General features: G+C 42.6%; 1 protein-coding gene across 1 annotated transcript in view; it reads right to left on the bottom strand.

Moving 5' to 3' along the window:
* Positions 1-19,501, bottom strand: part of LOC148481537 (vomeronasal type-2 receptor 26-like) — a 132,183-nt gene extending 112,682 nt beyond the window's left edge. Inside the window, exons 1-2 of the mRNA XM_088453295.1 lie at positions 19,271-19,501; positions 2,472-2,595 (exon numbers count right to left, since the gene is read on the bottom strand). Of these exons, the coding sequence (XP_088309421.1) occupies positions 2,472-2,595; positions 19,271-19,501 (355 nt within the window). The remainder of the gene's footprint in view (positions 1-2,471; positions 2,596-19,270) is intronic.
* Between the last annotated feature and the right edge of the window lie 509 nt (positions 19,502-20,010).

Genomic DNA, 20,010 nt, shown 5'->3' with positions numbered 1-20,010 from the left:
TAGGTGATAGATGCGGTGACTGTGTATGTACAGTATGTGATAGCTGTGGTGTCTGTGCATGTACAGTATGTGATAGATTTGGTGACTGTGCATGTACAGTATGTGATAGCTGTGGTGACTGTGCATGTACAGTAGGTGATAGCTGTGGTGACTGTGCATGTACTGTAGGTGATAGATGTGGTGACTGTACATGTACAGTATGTGATAGATGTGGTGACTGTGCAGGTAAAGTGTGTGATAGCTGTGGTGACTGTGCATGTACAGTAGTTGATAGCTGTGGTGACTGTGCATGTACAGTATGTGATAGATGTTTTGACTGTGCATGTACAGTATGTGATAGATGTGGTGACTGCGCATGTACAGTAAGTGATAGCTGTGGTGACTGCGCATGTACAGTATGTGATAGCTGTGGTGACTGCGCATGTACAGTATGTGATAGATGTGGTGACTGCGCAGGTACAGTATGTGATAGATGTGGTGGCTGCGCAGGTACAGTATGTGATAGCTGTGGTGACTGTGCATGTACAGTAAGTGATAGCTGTGGTGACTGCGCATGTACAGTATGTGATAGCTGTGGTGACTGCGCATGTACAGTATGTGATAGATGTGGTGACTGTGCATGTACAGTAGGTGATAGATGTGGTGGCTGCGCAGGTACAGTATGTGATAGCTGTGGTGACTGTGCATGTACAGTAAGTGATAGCTGTGGTGACTGTGTATGTACAGTATGTGATAGATGTGGTGACTGTGCAGGTACAGTATGTGATAGATGTGGTGACTGTGCATGTACAGTATGTGATAGATGTGGTGACTGTGCATGTACAGTATGTGATAGATGTGGTGACTGTGCATGTACAGTAGGTGATAGCTGTGGTGACTGTGCATGTACTGTAGGCTATAGATGTGGTGACTGTACATGTACAGTATGTGATAGTTGTGGTGCCTGTGCATGTACAGTATGTGATAGATGTGGTGACTGTGCATGTACAGTAAGTGATAGCTGTGGTGACTGTGCATGTACAGTATGTGATAGCTGTAGTGACTGTGCATGTACAGTAGGTGATAGCTGTGGTGACTGTGTATGTACAGTATGTGATAGATGTGGTGGCTGTGCAGGTACAGTATGTGATAGTTGTGGTGACTGTGCATGTACAGTGTGTGATAGCTGTGGTGACTGTGCATGTACAGTATGTTATAGATGTGGTGACAGTGCATTTACAGTATGTGATAGATGTGGTGACTGTGCATGTACAGTATGTGATAGCTGTGGTGACTGTGCATGTACAGTAGGTGATAGCTGTGGTGACTGTGCATGTACTGTAGGTGATAGATGTGGTGACTGTGCATGTACAGTAAGTGATAGCTGTGGTGACTGTGCATGTACAGTGTGTGATAGATGTGGTGACTGTGCATGTACAGTATGTGATAGATGTGGTGACTGTGCATGTACAGTAGGTGATAGCTGTGGTGACTGTGCATGTACTGTAGGTGATAGATGTGGTGACTGTACATGTACAGTATGTGATAGTTGTGGTGACTGTGCATGTACAGTATGTGATAGATGTGGTGACTGTGTATGTACAGTATGTGATAGATGTGGTGGCTGTGCAGGTACAGTATGTGATAGTTGTGGTGACTGTGCATGTACAGTATGTGATAGCTGTGGTGACTGTGCATGTACAGTATATGATAGTTGTGGTGCCTGTGCATGTACAGTAAGTGATAGCTGTGGTGACTGTGCATGTACAGTATGTGATAGATGTGGTGACTGTGCATGTACAGTATGTGATAGTTGTGGTGACTGTGTTTGTACAGTATGTGATAGATGTGGTGACTGTGCATGTACAGTATGTGATAGCTGTGGTGACTGTGCATGTACAGTATGTGATAGATGTGGTGACTGTGCATGTACAGTATGTGACAGTTATGGTGACTGTGCATGTACAGTATGTTATAGATGTGGTGACAGTGCATGTACAGTATGTGATAGATGTGGTGACTGTGCATGTACAGTATGTGATAGCTGTGGTGACTGTGCATGTACAGTAGGTGATAGCTGTGGTGACTGTGCATGTACAGTAGGTGATAGCTGTGGTGACTGTGCATGTACAGTGGGTGATAGCTGTGGTGACTGTGCATGTACAGTATGTGATAGATGTGGTGACTGTGCATGTACAGTAGGTGATAGATGTGGTGACTGTACATGTACAGTATGTGATAGATGTGGTGGCTGCGCAGGTATGATAGTTGTGGTGACTGTGCATGTACAGTGTGTGATAGATGTGGTGACTGTGCATATACAGTATGTGGTAGTTGTGGTGACTGTGTATGTACAGTATGTGGTAGTTGTGGTGACTGTGCATGTACAGTATGTGATAGATGTGGTGACTGTGTATGTACAGTATGTGATAGTTATGGTGACTGTGCATGTACATTATGTGATAGTTGTCGTGACTGTGCATGTACCTTACCTGTAACATTGGACACTTCCCCCTCAGAACACGGGACACAGTCATAGCAGCAGACATGGAATCCTCCATTAGAAGCTCTTCTGTAGCCAGGAGAACATCTGTCATTGCACCGAGATTTTGGAATCTTGTACAGGGAGTAATAAGTAAATCATGAATTTAATCTTATATGTAAATTACTTATTACATAAATTTTTAATTGTTACTGTGCTGTTTTCTAACTATCTGATGCATACTTCACTTGGCAGCTGATGAAACTTACATTATTTTGTTTAATTAATGTGACTTGAGTTTTGTTTTTATTATTGATGAGCGGGTTCAGATTTTCAAAATTCAATCCCCACCCTATCCGAGAACAGAGTTCGGCTCATGTTTTCCCGCCAGACTTGGTTCCCAGAACGAGGCAAAATGTTATCATCCTGGTGTTGGATTCTCGCGAGACCTGGACTTTGCACATTTCGAGCCTCCCGCCCCGCCGTCTTCACACCAGCCCTAGAGAGTATAGTGAGAGGACGTGAAGTTTGAATCAGGCCCAAAGTTCAGTAAAATTACCAAAAAAAAATTTAATTGAAATCGTCTGAGAAATGTAAACTTGCCATTATGCCATTTACGACATGGAGTGACAAGGAATGGCTTTGGTCCTGGCCTATGTTCATGACTAGTGGTTCAGCTTCACATGATGATGGAAGCCTTCCTCCTGCTAGAAAAATGAAATGAGTTAAGCTGTCAAAAGCACAGCAAATATCTGTCCGTTCTAAGAAGATATCACAAATCCCCAAGGAGAGTCCAAGTGTGGTGGCGGTTGTGATGCCTGACCTTCCCAGCACTGGACAGGAAGAGGTGGCTCTTTCCCCCATTTGCACACTATCTGCAAGTGCTGGAAGGTGCACCCACAGTCCACATGCTGATATTCAAATTGAAGATGTCACTGTTGAAGTACAACAGGATGAGGATAGTGGTGTAGCTGGCGCTGAGGAGGAAGTTGACGAGGAGGATTCTGATGGTGATGTGGTTTGTTTAAATCAGGCACCAGGGGAGACAGTTGTTGTCCGTGGGATGAAAAAGCCCATCACGGTCATGCCTGGGCAGAAGACCAAAAATTCCACCTCTTTGGTCTGGAAATATTTCTATCCAAATCCGGATAACAAATGTCTTGCCAAATGTAGATTATGTAAAGGTGTAATAAGTAGGGGTAAGGACTTTAATCACCTAGGAAAATCCTCCCTTATACGTCACCTGCAGCACATTCATAAAAAGTTACTGTCAAGTTTAGAAACTCTAGCTAAGACTGTAAACAAATTTGTACAATTGTACGTTTAAATCTGAAAAAAGGGTATTCGTTTGACTAAAGAGGCAAATAAAATTGAGAGTCACTTTAGGAAATTTGGTGATGCGAGGTCAATGTGGCAAGGGATTTAGCATTTAACTGATTATAAAGGCATAAATACCTGTATGATGGCCCATTAGCAGATGAGTTTTAAAAAATTATATACTAGGTTTGATCCCTGTAGTAAATATGTGATCCCTCTCAAATAGTCCTTTGAATATATCTGAGTCTGAGATCAGGCTTTGCCTAAATAGAACCAATGCTAGGAAGGTGCCAGGTCTGGATTGTTTTCCGGGTAGAGTCTTACATGTGTGTGTTGAATAACTAGCAGGTATTTTTTCCAAAATTTTTCACCTCTCACTAGCTCAGTGTATCATTCCGCAATGTTTTAAAGCTTTTTAAACAATTGTTCCTGTCCCCAAATCTGCAGTAGTATCCGGTCTAAATGACTAGTGCCCAATTACTCTCACATCATTACTTATGAAGCGCTTTGAAAGAGCTGTTTTGGTTCACCTTAGGAGTGGCATACAAGTGGGTTTTGACTTTCACCAGTTTACATATAGGTCAAATAGATCTACCAAGTATGCTGCTCTTACGGTTCATCATAAGGTTCTTTGTTATTTAGAGAACACAGACTCATATGTAAGATTGTTGTTTGTGGACTATAGTTCCAATTTCAACACCGTTGTACCAGTGGTGCTAATTGCTAAGCTCCTATAGATGGTCCTGATGGGGAGGCAATCGGGAAGCCGACTGCCTATATACCGGCAGCCGGCTTCACGACTGTCTTATCCCGGCATGGGTGAAATGCCGGGCATCTAGATGTAGACGCCCGCTTTTCCCAGACGCCGGGAGACCGGCGCCCGGCATCACGATCGTAGTGATGCCGGGCGCTGCGAGCGGACAGCCGCGGGGGTGAGGGTTAGGTTTAGGGCCCCTGGGGGGGACTTAATGTTAGGCACCCCCCCGGGAGGGTTAGGCTAGGGGGAGGGAGGGTTAGGGTTAAGCACCCCCGGGGGGGACTTAGGGTTAGGCACCCCCCCGGGGGACTTAGGTTTAGGCAGCGGGGAAGGGGGTGGTTAGGGTTAGGCACTTAGAGGGGGGATTAGGGTTAGGCACTTGGGGGGAATTTAGGGTTAGGCACCCCTAAGGAGGGTTAGGGTTAGGGGGGTTAGGTTAGGCTAGTAAATACTCACCTCTCCGCGATCGGGATTTCCAGTGCTGTCGGGCTTCCGCTGCGTCGCACTCTGCTCCTGTCGGGCTGCCGCTGATGGGAATCGAACCGCCAGCCAGGTGGCCGGCGGTATTTCATACCAATCCCTTTTGATGTGCCCATACATAATTGGTTGTTAGATTTTCTGAATAACCATCCACAGTCAGTTAGGATGTGTTTTACTCTCTCATCTGAGCTCGTAGTGAACACAGGAGTTCCTCAAAGTTGTGTTTAAAGCCCCTTTTTTATTCATTATACACATCTGACTGTACTACAAATATGTCCAATTTTATTGTAATATTTGCGGATGACACTACGCTTGTAGGTTTGATTAGCAAGGGAGACGAGGATAGTTATTGGGAGGAGGTGAGGCAGCTTGTTAAGTGGGGGAAGAATAACAACTTGCTAAATAGTAAGAAAACTATGGAGGTGGTTAAAGATTTTAGAAGATCTAGAAAAACCACCCCACAGCCATTGTTTTTGAATGGTGAGAAGGTAGAGATTGTTAGTGGGATTAACTTTCTAGGCATTAACTTTACTAAGAATTTATCATGGTCCTCCCACATTCAGCTGTAGTTGGCAAGGATTTGTAATGCCTTTTCTTTCTACAAAGACATCCAACAGTGGGTTTATCAAAGCCATGCTTGTGAATTTCTACCACTACATAATTAAGAGTCTTTTGACTTATTCTATTCTATTATGGTGTGGTATGGGAATTCCAAGTGTTCTGATCGCAGCTCTTTAGATAGAGTAGTTAAAGCTGCTGAGACAATCATTGGCAAATCTCTGCCTAAGTTGGATGACATCTGTCAAAGTCGAATAATTGTATATGATCGCAATACAATTGTTATCTGACAATTTGGTCATCTGCTCATCTGATTTGTGTCAGTGCAATTCACGATGCACCTTTGCATGCGCATGCATCCTTGAGTGCGCACACACCCACACATACGCACAATGCAAACTAGCAAAACTATATAATATTCTCATACTTACATATTCAATTTCTTATAAAAAGGTTCCCAAGCTTTAAGCTTAATATTAGAGGTTTTATTAGCGAATACTTATGTTGTGAAATGTAATGTATATGATATTTAAGAAACATAAGCTAGTAGACATATCATGTTTGGTACCATTCTAAATCACTGTTTATTTGCAGATCTCCGGTTCTATAGACAAGGAAATTGCATCATGCGTCTGCAAGTTATGAACTATATTAAATTAGTGGTTAGAATGTAAAGCTGTATGTAGTGTCTTTTTTAAACCAGTTCTTCGGCGGGAAAACCACACAAAGCAACATCTGAGGAACTGGGACATACCCAAAATGACATCATATGAACTGACCTATGACCTGCATCGATACAGAATGTCCAGGAGCAAGAACCAATGAAAACATGACACCTACAGAAGTTTCCTTGTTTGTACTGAACTTTGTAAGGTATATAGCCCGAGTACGGATGCCAGTCTCCAGCTATTCTCCTTGGATGACCACAGACCTCTGGATTGATGACTGTAGACTGGTGACCAGTGCGCGTGTGTATGTATCAGCCTGTACCTTGTATTATACTTGCTTTTGGCACTCATTGTCTAGATCACAGCGTGTTATACTTGTACTTTTAACAATATAACTTTTTGTGCGTTGGAAACACAAACAGCTTGGAAAGCAATTATTTTCATTATAGCGATTAGTTAGGATCGATAGATGGGGGCTCGCAGTTATCACATCATGGAAAGCCGCACGATAGAGTACAGATCTCGATTCCGCAACAAATGGTGGAAAGGCACCATACGTAGGTAAGAATGCACTATGGGTCTCAATCAGACCTGCTTGCAATCACTGAGCACTCACAAGCGGGTCAATGTTGAGGCCATGCACACACACAGTGGCTGCACAGTGTGTGCGCAAGCCCTGGAGCGAGAGATAAATTCTCTTGCTCCGGTGCTCACTACAAATGGGGCGGCTGTTGATGGTGATTGACAGCTCGCCCCATTTTGTAGGCAGGGTGGGGGGATGGCTGGCCAAATGGAGGCGTTCCCGAAGGAATGCCTGCCATTTGTGGATGGCCCCACTGACATCACTCGTGATGTCAGTGGTGAGCTTCCGGCTCTATTAGAGCTGAAAGCTCACTTGGGCTTGTGGCAGAAGAGACCCTACAACAAGGGTCTCATCGCAAGCCTCGATGGTTGCGATGGTCGAGAACATCGCGACCATCAACCTGGTCACTCGCTAAAGCTGTGGGTGGTCACCCACAGCTTAGCGAGTGGCCTGGAGGCCGGATTTAAAATGTGATGCGGCCGCCCTCAATCAGAGCGACCGCTTGCATTTTGTGAGCGGGCTCTGAATGAGGTCCAGTGTTCAAAACCCAGCTACTATTCAGTGTTGTTGAATCGATGTCCTTTATCATGTGATCTGGTGACAAGAGAGGAAAAAGATTGTTTCTTTAATTGGCTGTTTGTGTGTTAGTAGCATTATTGTATATGCAACTAGTCACACAATAGCATAATTTTCATTTTGCGCTTTGTGTGTCAGTCGCATTATTTTGTATGCGACAAGTCACACAATAGCCTACACGTGTATCCGGTAATACTGCCATGGGTTTAAACAGTCATTTTTGATAAATAGTCTTGTTATATGCATAGCGTGGTTAATTGGTTAACCCCTTTAAATTGAAAACTGCCAAATTTAAGTAAAAGTTTTTCTGCACAGGAAACAAAAGGTGCATGAAAGAGAATGTATGCTTGTGATGAATAGGTCACTGGCAGGACCTTGTGTAACTTGGTAGGTGTCTGACGTGGCAGGAAAACTACTGGGTCAGTGTATAGAGCAGGTACATTGTGGTATTCGGTAGCTAACCATAAGTTTCCAGTGCATCAGGAATACGGAGGTTAGCTGTTGATCGGCCCCTCAATGTAGTCGCAAAGTCCATTGATCAGTTAGGTTCTCTGGGCATTACGATTGGACTGCAAGGTTGGGTAGACCGTGATTGTGACGGGGGGTGGTGGAGTAAAATCACTGGAAAGGGTAAGCATTATTGGAACAATTACATGCTACCAGGATAGAGTAACTCAAAAAGGGGAGGAGTGCATACACGTAGCTCAGTGAAATCATGTAGAAGTGAGCGGTTGAAGCTTGGTTAAATTCGCTGCATGCAGGGCAGATTGAAATAGGCAGGTATTTTGCTCTTCGTTGTGCAAGCTGACCGAAATGACTAGCGGGTCGGCGAGCATAACGGGAAGGAGTGCGTACATGTAGCTCGTGAAATCGTGTACCAGTCAACCTTGCGCACGCTACGCAAGGGAGTGCATATGCGATGTAAACAATGTCGTGTGCGTGCCTCATGGGAACGAGCACACACCGCAAGGTAGCTCTTCCAATAGCAAAGGGAATAGTGCATGAGCACCACCACCACCGCCTTATGTGGTAGAAGATGGAGGTACAGCCGATAGTAACATTTATAAAAATGAAACAAGTAATTTGTACCCTGTCCTGAGTAATTATAAGGAAGATGTGTATATCGATGATGAACCTGTTGTAGTGTCAGCCATTTCACATGCAGTAAATCTGTTAGAAACAGCACTGAACTCAGAAAGGGAAGTGATCCAACCAGGTGTATCAGCAGAAGGGATCACATCAATTGTACCAGCAGTAGAAATTGATGCAGATTACAAAGGTAAAAGTTCCCATAGGTAATCATAAAAACAGCAAAGTAATAGGCGTCCATCCTGTCCGGACAATAACTGTTCCCAATGGGAATCTGAAAGGAGATGGTGTAGTTCCCACAAGGGAAGTAATTATGCATTGTCCATGGATGAGGGCAGAGTTACGATCCATAATGTCAGATTTCCCTGATCCTAGAAAAGAGTTAGCTAAGTGTCAGAAATTTGTTAAGGATCTGGGTAATGCCCACGAGTCAACTAACAAAGATTGGCGAGTGGTATTACAGGCATGTCTTCCCTCCAATACCAATGTGAAAAAGTTTATCACATCTTGTGTATTGGATGGAGATGTACCTTTAACTGATGAGGATAATCAGCAGAACATTACACATATAGTCACACAATTAGCTGTATATTTTCCAGTGGTAGTGAACTGGAGTAAAATTTTCACTATTAGACAGAAGGATAGTGAGTCTGCAGCAGAATATTTCACCCGAGCACTGCAGACAATTACTCAGTACACTGGGATAGAGGATATAAAAGATAATACACACCACAGGGAAGTAGCTATCAAGGTACTTATGGATGGTCTCAAAGATAACATGAAGACCAGGGTTTAAACCTCTCAGCCTAACTGGAGAGGAATTACGGTAGACGCTCCCAGAGAGTCAGCTATAGAACACGATAAAAACTTCCTCAGGAAGAGAGAAACACAAAATGAGAAGCTAATGGCAGTGAGCATTCAATCTTTAGAGGTAATGTACACCTAGCCGCAACACCCATATCACACCCAGCAACAAAACACATATCAACATACCTTGCCACAAAATCCATACCATACACAGCCACAAACTCATCATGCACCCCAATCCACATAGCAAAAACCTTTTAACCCATCCGAATCACGAATGTGTTTTAAATGTGGTCAATTAGGACATATAAGTAGGTCCTATAAAGTAAAGAAGTGGGTACCGCCTAATCAGGGAACACCTATATACCCACCAAGAGTACACCTCCATAATTCAGGAAACTTCCAACAATCACCTGCTCACATAGTGGCAGTGAATGCTCTTTTAGAGAGTGACAGTCAGCACTAGGGGGTAGGTCATACCTGTAGTCTACAGCCAGTCAGGATAACTGGGAGTACTAGGGAAGAACCTACAATGACAGTTAATATAGCTGGTACTAAACATACTTTTTTGTAGACACAGGGGTGACCAGATCCGTGTTAAATTCTCCAACTAATTTACAGGTGACTAACAAGACAGTACCAGCAATGGGAGTAACATGTAAAGTGCAGCATTATCCTTTAACCAAATCTTCAGAAGTTACTATTGGGCCACTGCAAACCAAGCATTCCTTTCTCTTGGCAGTGGCAGCTCCTACTAACCTACTGGGAAGGGATTTGTTATGTAAAATGGGATGAGTAATTTACTGTACCCCTGATGGTATATTCTTAGATATCCCAGAGAAGGTTGCGCATGAGGTAAGGGATATATTGGATACTCCACAAAGGTTAATGCTTCACTCTACCATTTTAGAACAAAGCCCATCCCAAGTAAAAGACATGTTATCTCAAATACCGGGTTCACTTTGGACCAAGGATGGACAGGACACTGGATTGATGGCAAATTTATCTCCTGTAATGGTAAATTTAAAAAGTAATAGGCAAGCTCCAAAAATCCCTCAATACCTGTTAAAACCATAGGTAGAGCTAGGGGTTTATCCCATAATTGAAAGGTTGTTACAACAAAGGATTTTAATCCGTACAGCTAGCCCAGCTAATAGTCCCATTTTTCCAGTGAAGAAGGCTGCGGGAGGGGCTATAGGTTAGTACAGGACCTTGGGGGTGTAAACAATGTAGTCGAAAGCCAATTCCCTGTAGTGCCCAATCCAGCAGTCATCCTCAAATTCCACCATTTGCAACCCATTTTACTGTCATAGACCTATGTTCAGCTTTCTTCTCTGTCCCTCTTCACCCTGACTGTCAATATCTCTTTGCATTTATTTACAGAGGGGTACAATATACATTGACACAATTGCCCCAGGGTTTCATAGATAGCCCCAGTATTTTCTCTCAAGCCTTACATGACAGTTTGCAATCTTTTCAACCATGCAATGGATCTGTTCTAATTCAATATGAAGATGATTTATTGTTGTGCTCTGATTTGTTTATGTCATGTTTAAATGATACTAAACTACTGTTGCTTCATCTCTCACAGATAGAACACAAGGTTGCAAAGGACAAATTACAGCCATGCCAGACTAAGGTTAAATACTTGGGACACTGTCTAACCCAGGGCCTACGACATTTGACAACCGACAGAATACAGGCCATATAGACCATGACACTGCCGCAGAACCAACAGCAAATCCATACCTTCTTGGGCATGTGTGGATACTGCAGGATGTGGATCCCAGGTTTTTCTATTTTGGCCTTACCTTTGCAAGAATTGGTGTCATCCTCAAAACACAACCGTTTCACACAAACTGAGGAAACAGAGCAGGCTTTCCTTAACCTTAAGGACAGTCTGACAAAAGCACCTGCAGTGGGAGTATCAGATTACAAAAAACCTTTTGATTTATATTGTACAGAGGCTGATGGCTGTGCAGCAGGTGTCCTCACACAAAAACATGGTGATGCTAGCAGACCTGTAGCATACTACAGTGCACAATTGGACACTATAGCAAGATCACTCCCAACGTGTTTAAGAAGTGTAGCAGCAACTGCTCATTTTGTCAGTAAGAATGAGGATGTAGTATTAGGTCATGATATGATAGTTTATACACCCCTTGCTGTATCTGCTTTGTTGAATTCTGCCCAGACCAGACATGTTTCCTCAGATAGGTTCATGAAATGGGAACTAGCTCTAATGGCACCTGCAAATATCACCATTAAATGGTGCAGAACATTAAACACAGCAGCGTATTTACCATATATGCCTCAGGATGCACAAAGGGTGGAGGAAGGTGAGTCACTGGTGGAAGGTGAGTTTTGCAGGTATATTGATGCACATGCTTGTATGGAATATTTGAATCAGACCTAAACTGTATAACCTGACATACGTAATACACCATTAGAAACTGTAGATGTGATGTTTTACACAGATGGGAGTTGTCATAGACAAACTGACACAGGAGAATTATGCACAGGTTATGCTGTTGTAGATGACGAGGATGTTGTAGAAGCTGAACCACTTGGTCCACCTCATTCAGCACAGGTAGCTGAACTGGTGGCATTAATGAGAGTGTGTGAACTGGCAGAAGGTAAGTCAGCTAATATCTACACTGACTCTAGGTATGCCTTTGGGGTAGTTCACATTTTCGGGGAACTTTGGCGTCTTCGAAATTTTATGACGGCAGTAGGCACACCAGTTGCACACTCACACCACATAAAAGGACTCTTGACAGCAATCCAACTACCAAAGGCAGTAGCTGTCATCAAATGTAAAGCCCATACATGTGATCACCCAGTGTCACTGGGCAATAACAGAACAGAAAAAGCTGCCAAATGGGCAGCAGGGTTAAAAGTAAACATGCAAGTTGATAAAATGATGGTTTTTCTAATGATTGACACCCAGAAATTAATTGAGATGCAAAATTTGTGTTCCATACAGGAAAAGGCAGTCTGGAGATCAAAGGGATGTGGTCAGGAGTCCTCTGGAGAGATGGACAAGGTAGGCTGGTTGCACCCAAGGCATATTACCCAACCCTGGCTGAGGCAGCGCATGGATCGACTCACCTAGAAAAAGGAGGTATGTGTAAGTTAGTCAGAGCATACTGGTGTGCACCTCAATTTTCATCTCAAGCTGAAAAGAGGGCTATGTCCTGTTTGACTTGCTTGAGGAAAAATGTCAGGAAGACAATCCCTACCGAACCATCCCATATCCCTCCGACAGACAGACCTTTTCAGGTAATACAAATTGATTTCATTCAATTACCACCCTACAGGAACCTTAAGTATGTATTAGTTTGTACCAATGTGTTTTCCAATTGGGTAGAGGCATATCCAGCTGCCACTAATACTGCTGTGTTTACTGCTAAAAAGATTGTTCAGGAATTTGTATGCAGATACGGTATCCCTAGAATTATTGAAAGTGATAGGGGTATCCATTTCACTTGTGATGTATTCCAGAACATGTGTAAGTTAATGGGTATTAATAGTAGGCTTCACACCCCTTATTGACCGCAAGCTAGCGCCAAGTTGGAGAGGATGAATGGTACTATTAAAATCAAATTGAGTAAGATCATGGTTCAAACTGGATTGGGATAGCCAGAAGCCTTACCGCTCGTGCTCCATACCATCAGGACCACTCCTAGATCCTATTAATTTGTCCCAATTTGTGATACTGTTTGGGAGACAACCTCATTTGATTGTCCACAGGATGATCTGAAGTGTAATAATGAGGTTACTGTGAAATACCTTATAACAATGAGTAAACAACTAAAACAGCAGCAGCAGAAATTTAAATTGTTATCACCTGACATGCCTGAGACAAACTGTCATGATGTTGAACCTGGAGAATATGTTATGATCTGAAATTTCTTATGTTCAGGTTGTTTGACAGACCGGTGGGAAGGTCCATATCTAGTGTTGCTGAAAAGTACAACATCGCTGAAAGTAGCAGAAAGAGATACCTGGGTCCATTCCACTCACTGCAGAAAGGTCAATTACCAGGAGGAGATACAAGGTGGAGTCAAGACAGATAATGTGGACCTGTCAATTGCGAGCCTGTTCCAGGAGAGTTAGAGATTTCAGTGGAACACCTGAGCTAGGGAAATTTGCAGACCACTATTCCAGCAATGGAGTGGCAGGCTGGGGTTGTGTTTTGTGTTTCCTTCCAGGGTTCTCATCATATTAATTTGTTTTGTTATTTTCTGTTACTGTGACGGAGGTCAGATGGTGGAGAGGGAGGCTGGTGGTGATATTGATGGAGTGGGGTCAGGAGAAGGAGCAATAAAACCATTAGGGCAGTATTTGGCAAAACCCAGTACAGTAATTAAGAGATCTGTCATGCTAGAAACTCACAGTCAGTATGAAGGTCTGTTGTCTGAGGAATACTGTATGTGTGCAAATTGTGTATCCCTAATTGATGAAAAGTGCATCCAGCAATGACAGTCCAAGAGTAACCTGTATTTTGGTGAGCATCCTTATGAGGATTACCATTCCTTAGTTGGTAAGGTCTTAAACCAGACTGTGTTGGGTTTGCACTCATGTGTCTCAGGGACAACATAATGTAGGTTTAGTACCACTCCTGTTAAATGTCTCTGAGGTTTTTGGGTTACATAAGGGTAAAACGCTGGACGGGAAATTCATTAAATCCAAACCTCCAAATTTTAAGCTCCACCCGTACCAAATAGATAGAACTCTTTTATGTTTAAACTTCACCAATTCCAATAAACCAGGAAGTTGAGAAGTGACCGGGAACAATCAGACAATGACCTTCTCACACAGAGCTGATAATGGACCACTAGATGATAAACTTGTACATGACATTACTAACAGTGGGAGAAATTTCCGGTATAGGTATACTCATAGTCCCATCAAGGAGATGGTTGGCTACTGTGCAGATATTACACAACCAGAGATGTGTATTAGCCAAATGGGAGAACCTGGGATAGGATCCTTTGTTAGAGAAATGTGTTTAATGGTAATGATGCATTCTATCCCTTATGTACTCCCAGATGATGTGTATTTTATATGTGGAAGGAAAGCGCACAAGTGGCTCAATCCGAGTTTTGAAGTTTTATGTTATCTTGGAAGGGTACTCCCAGAGGTTATGACCCTTACACATGGTGAAATGCTTGGTATTCATAAAAAAACAACACCATCACCATATCTTCATAAACAGTATGAACACAGAGACAAAAAATATATGATACCTTGTGATGTACATACAGCCACACAGTTGATTAGTGAAACAACTGGCATCCTAATTTTGGTAGCATTAGCATCGCTCGGGGTACTTTAAATTTTAGATACATCCAAGACCTTGCTAAATTAATAGATGATATCACTGAGTTGTATGAGGACATGTTCAGGTACACTGGTAAGGAGCTACAGGCCTATAAGAAAGAACTTGTGCAACATAAACTAGTGTTAAATTATTTAACATCTGTTACTGGTGGATACTGTGTGACTCTGGCCACCCAAATTGGTGTCAAATGTTGCACCAACATCACAAATAATACTAGTGATCCCAAAGAGGTGATAGACTGGAAGATGGATGAGATTCTGCAGCTGAAATGGGAATTTCAAAAGAACCATAATGCCTCATTGACTGAGGTTGAGGAAAAGGTAGAAGAGTGGTTCTCATGGTTGAACCCTGTAAAATGGTTCTCCGGTCTAGGAAATGGGTCCAGGAAATAGTTGCTAGTGTAGGTAAGCTCCTGATCCTCATATTATTTGTCATCTTAGTAATTGGCTGATGTGTCAGATGTGTTCCTACTGTGATGAAGCGTGGAAAATGTACTGCTAAAGCTAACAGGGAGAATGAAATCATGATGGTGGTAAGCAATGATAGTATGGATACCAAGGTGGAGGAAGAACTGCATTACAACCCTGATTTAGAGTGTACCATCAGATGATAGAATATGGAACCATGTGGTCATGCATGAATGTATTATTAAAGTTATTTTCAAACATCCTAGATAATGTAGTCTCAAGACCCCAAACTTCCTTGATAGGTTCGATGAGATCCCACATCCCACCAATGATCCCTACAGATCCGCAGATGACATATAAGGGTTGTTCTACCCTCTTGAAATGCATTATTAACAGTTCAGTGACCTACTTGTGTCGCACCGTTTATAACCTTGAATAATACATTATTATGCATGACTACAAAAGGTTAAGATCAGAGAGTGGTAGCATCTTGTTTGCTATCAAAGGCTGTACTGTCAAAGTAGAATAATTGCATATGATCACAATACAATTGTTATCTGACGAGTTGGTCGTCTGTTTATCTGATTTATGTCTGTGCAATTCACATCGCAACTTTGCGTGCGCACATATCCTTGAGTGCGCACGCACCCACACATACGCACAACACAAACTAGTGAAACTACACAATATTCTCATACTTAAATATTACATTTCTTATAAAAAGTTTCCCAAGCATTAAGCTTGATATTAGAGGTTTTATTAGCGAATACTTATATTGTGAAATGTAATGTATATGATATTTAAGGTGCATAAGCTAGTAGACATATCATGTTTGGTACCATTCTAAATCACTGTTTATTTGCAGATTTCCGGTTCTATCGACAAGGAAATCGCATCATGCGTCTGCAAGTTATGAACTATATGAAATTAGTGGTTAGAATGTAAAGCTGTATGTAGTGTCTTTTGACTAGTTTAAACCAGTTCTTCGGCGGGAAAACCACATAAAGCAACATCTGAGGAACTGGGACATACCCCAAATGACATCATATGAACTGACCTATGACATGCATCGATACAGAATGTCCAGGAGCAAGAACCAATGAAAACATGACACCTAGTTTCTTTTGTTTGCACAGAACTTTATAAGGTATATAGCCCGAGTATGGATGCCAATCTCCAGCCATTCTCCTTGGATAACCACAGACCTCTGGATTGATGACTGTAGACTGGTGACCAGTGCGCGTGCATATGAATATGCCTGTACCTTGTATTTTAATTGTTTTTACCGCTCATTGTCTAGATCACAGCATGGTATACTGTACTTTTAACAATATAACTTTTTGTGTGTTGGAAACACAATCAGCTTGGAAAGCAATTCTTTTCATTATAGCGATTAGTTAGGATCGATACATCTTTTCTAGGAAGAATATAGCAAAGGCCAATAAAATCATCTCTGATCCTAGTTATCCATGTTACTTGCTTTTCTCATTGTTGTACCCCAAGAAACAATGTAGGTAGAAATGGTCGGGTTCAGTTTTACTCGCTTCTTTTCACCAAAATTATTGCAAGTTCGGATTAGTTTGGATTTATTTTATTGGCTATCCAAAACAAGTGATAGACTATAGCCAACATGATGCAGTTTTTGAGATCTAAACATATCTGAGTAAAAATGCACCCGCACATTCCTAGTTGTTGGTATCTTGGATGCCGAACCAGCAGGGTGCGAAACAGCTTCTTTCCCCCTGTAATTGTTAGTCTAAATCATTAATACTGTGTATTTTAAACTTTTATGTGAGATGTGAGTGTACTTCATTGTAATTTAACTTATGCATTTTCTAATGTTGTAGTGACAATAAACAATTTGATTAATTGGTCTCTTGTTCCCACCAACAAAAAAAAATTTGGCATTCATTGGGCACAAGTTGAACCCATAGCTCTACCTTTTGTCTGCAGAAAGAATCTATTGTCAAAGGTGAAGTCATTCATATACCGTATGAATTGGAGTAGATCTATTATGAAAGTATTAAACTCATTGTTGTTTTACATCACTAGAAATGATCTGGCTGCTTGTAATCCATCTTTATGTCCAATGGATGTGTATAAGGTTTCTACTTCAAAAGATAATAGCAGATATCAGATACCTTCCATCCAAATACCTAATAGCGTGTTCTGCTCTGCATTGTACTACTAACAGTGCAGACAGCCGTGGACCACTGTAGCTTGATACAGCACATGCTGGGCTACTGTGAGGGAGGGTGGGGGCGGCGCTGGATCTGGGCCCCTCTAGCAAGCCCGGGACTGGGTAAATAATATGCGCCCCCCCTGTCAGCACCCCTGAGTGGAGGCTCATCATCTGGGATCTGAGAAGATGAGGTAGTCTGTTCCAAATGGAAAGGATCAGGTGAATTTAGTGAAACTGGGCAAACTCCACCACGATGGTGGATACCATTGATCTCAAGGCATGCATTGCAGAGTGAATTCACACTCTGCAACTGTGAAGCAGTTTGCATAGTCTGTACTGTAGCACTGAAATCTTGTCTGCTGTCATGAAAATTCTCTGAACTCCAGAGTCCTGGAGAGCTCCCAAATATACCATCCTTTGAGAGAGTGTCAGGGAAGACTTGTTCTAGTTGATCAGCCAAATGTGCATGTGTAGAAAGGTAATGGTTACCTGCAGATGACACTGAAGAGTATCTGGGGAGCTTGCCAACAGCAAAAGATCATCCAATTATGGGAGCAGTCTGATCCCTTGACGATGAAGTGAGGCCATGTGACTGCCATTATCTTGATAAAAACTAGAGGTGCTTTTGAGAGGCCAAATGGTAAAGCCTGAAATTGGTAATGTTTCTGTTGTATAGCAAACCGGAGATATTGTTGATGAGAATGCACTATAGGCACATGTAGGTAAGCATCCTGAATGTCCAGGGTAACCATAAAATCTCCAGGCTCCATAGCTAGGATAATATAATGGAGAGTTTCCATACAAACTTGGGCACCCTGATAAATTTGTTCAGAGATCTGAGATTGAGGATAGGCCAATGAGACCCGTTGAGCTTCTGAAATAAGAAAAGGGTAGAATAATAGCCCTGGCCCCATTGTGAGGAGGGGAATCAAAATATTACTCCTGAATTCAGTAAGGACTAAAGGGCTTTGTGGAGCAACAGGGCCTTGGTTGAGTCCGATGGAAGTCCTGTGCAAAAGAACTGTTGGGGGGTCACCTCAGAACGGGAGGTCATATCTGTGGGAGACCACTTCTCTTACCCAAGCATCTAAGGTGGTCTGATGCCAAACGGGGGTGAATTGAAGAAGTCAGCCTCCCATCCTGGGAGCCACCAAGGAGAAGCCCACCCTGTCAGGTTGCAGGCTTGTCCATAGACTTGGCTCATGGACATCTAGTAGCCCACGACAGTTTGGCCCTAGGCTTGGAGGCCTTGGCTGATGTCTGGTGCCATGGAAAAGACTGACCTTTGGCTTTTCCTTGAGTGCAAAAGGACTGAAAGGATGATGTCGGAGGCTTTGTATTGTATGCAGAGAGCAGAAAAGCTGTCTTGTTAACTCGCCAAGGTAGTCACAATTTGATCTCGCTCAGGACCAAATAGGATGTCCCCTCAAATATTAATCTGCTTTCCAGGAACTGAGACAAATTATATGACTGGCCACTTCCGAAGTGGCAGATATCCTAGAGGCCAGGAGAGCCGTAACCATAGCTGCTTCACCTAAGTAGGAGGCTGCATCCCTAATGTGAGATACATAGGATAGTTGTTCCTTTGAATCATCAAAGGGAAATGTTTCTTCTAGAGCTTCTGCCCAACTCTCAATGGCTTTTGCCACCCAGGCCGTAGCCAGAGCAGGATGAGTAATAGCTCCTGTAAGAGAGTAAATGGATATATGACAAGCTTCTATATGTGTATCTATAGTCTCCTTTAATGAGGTAGCAGTGTGAATGGGTAACGTGTCATTTTTAACCAAACAAGATTTATGAGAATCCACTGGTTGGTGAACTTCCCATTTACTGCAATCAATAGCTGGAAGAGGGTAAATGGTACTGAATTATTTTGGGATTTGAAACCTTTTACCAGTATATTCCATGCTTCACTCATGTGATCAGATAGCTGGTCTGATTGAGGGAACTCTGGTAAAACTACCTTTTGTCATTTAAAAAGTGCATTATTTTTCTTAGGAGCGGGTTCAGCCTCTTCAATTTGAAAAATGGATTTTACAGTTCTAACAAGAGCAGGTATATCTAGCTTAGATGGTGGCTGTATGGAGTCAGAGAGAGGTCTGCATCTTCCAGATGATATGTCCGAATCAGATAACTGAGTGGACTGCAAGGAAAACAGAGCCTGTTTAGAGGGTTGGTAGGTAAAGGCTTTTCCTTGTGTAGCATTTGCTGCAAGGCTGTAGAGGTATTGGCTAAACTCTGTACTGAGGGATACAGCATGTCTACCCATGGGGGAGGAAACAGATTTTCAGGAAGTACCTGCTGTGGCCATCCCACAGGGGGAGCCACTATGGGGACAGCTCCCTGCCAGGATCTGTGAAAAGGCCACCCAGGGAGGGTCCTGAGGGAGAGACACCAGGGCTGTGTAGCAATTAGTGCAAAGCCCATCCTGAATAAAGTCTCCTGGGGCCAAACCCACTGAGCAGGCTTTACAGGACAACAAAATAGTGACAGGATCCTGAGGCTATTTATTATTCTTTTTTATTCTTTCCTCTGCCCGTCATAGTAATGATGCAATGCAGTATACACGGTGCAGTGTGTGAAATATTGTACAATGTGGTGTATAAACACGCTATATATGACCCAATAACATATGAAACAGCACTATATATGGCACCACGTAGTATGCAACATGTAGTATGAAACACCGCTATATATGGCACAAGGTAATGTGCAACAGCGCAATATATGTATATAAACAATATTAGCCCTGGAACAAATAGGACATTGTCAGTGATA

This window comes from Taudactylus pleione, unplaced genomic scaffold, assembly GCF_031769625.1.
Source record: "Taudactylus pleione unplaced genomic scaffold, aTauple2 ptg000575l, whole genome shotgun sequence".
NCBI classification, from domain to species: Eukaryota; Metazoa; Chordata; class Amphibia; order Anura; family Myobatrachidae; genus Taudactylus; species Taudactylus pleione.
This window is presented reverse-complemented; position numbering and strand designations above follow the sequence as displayed.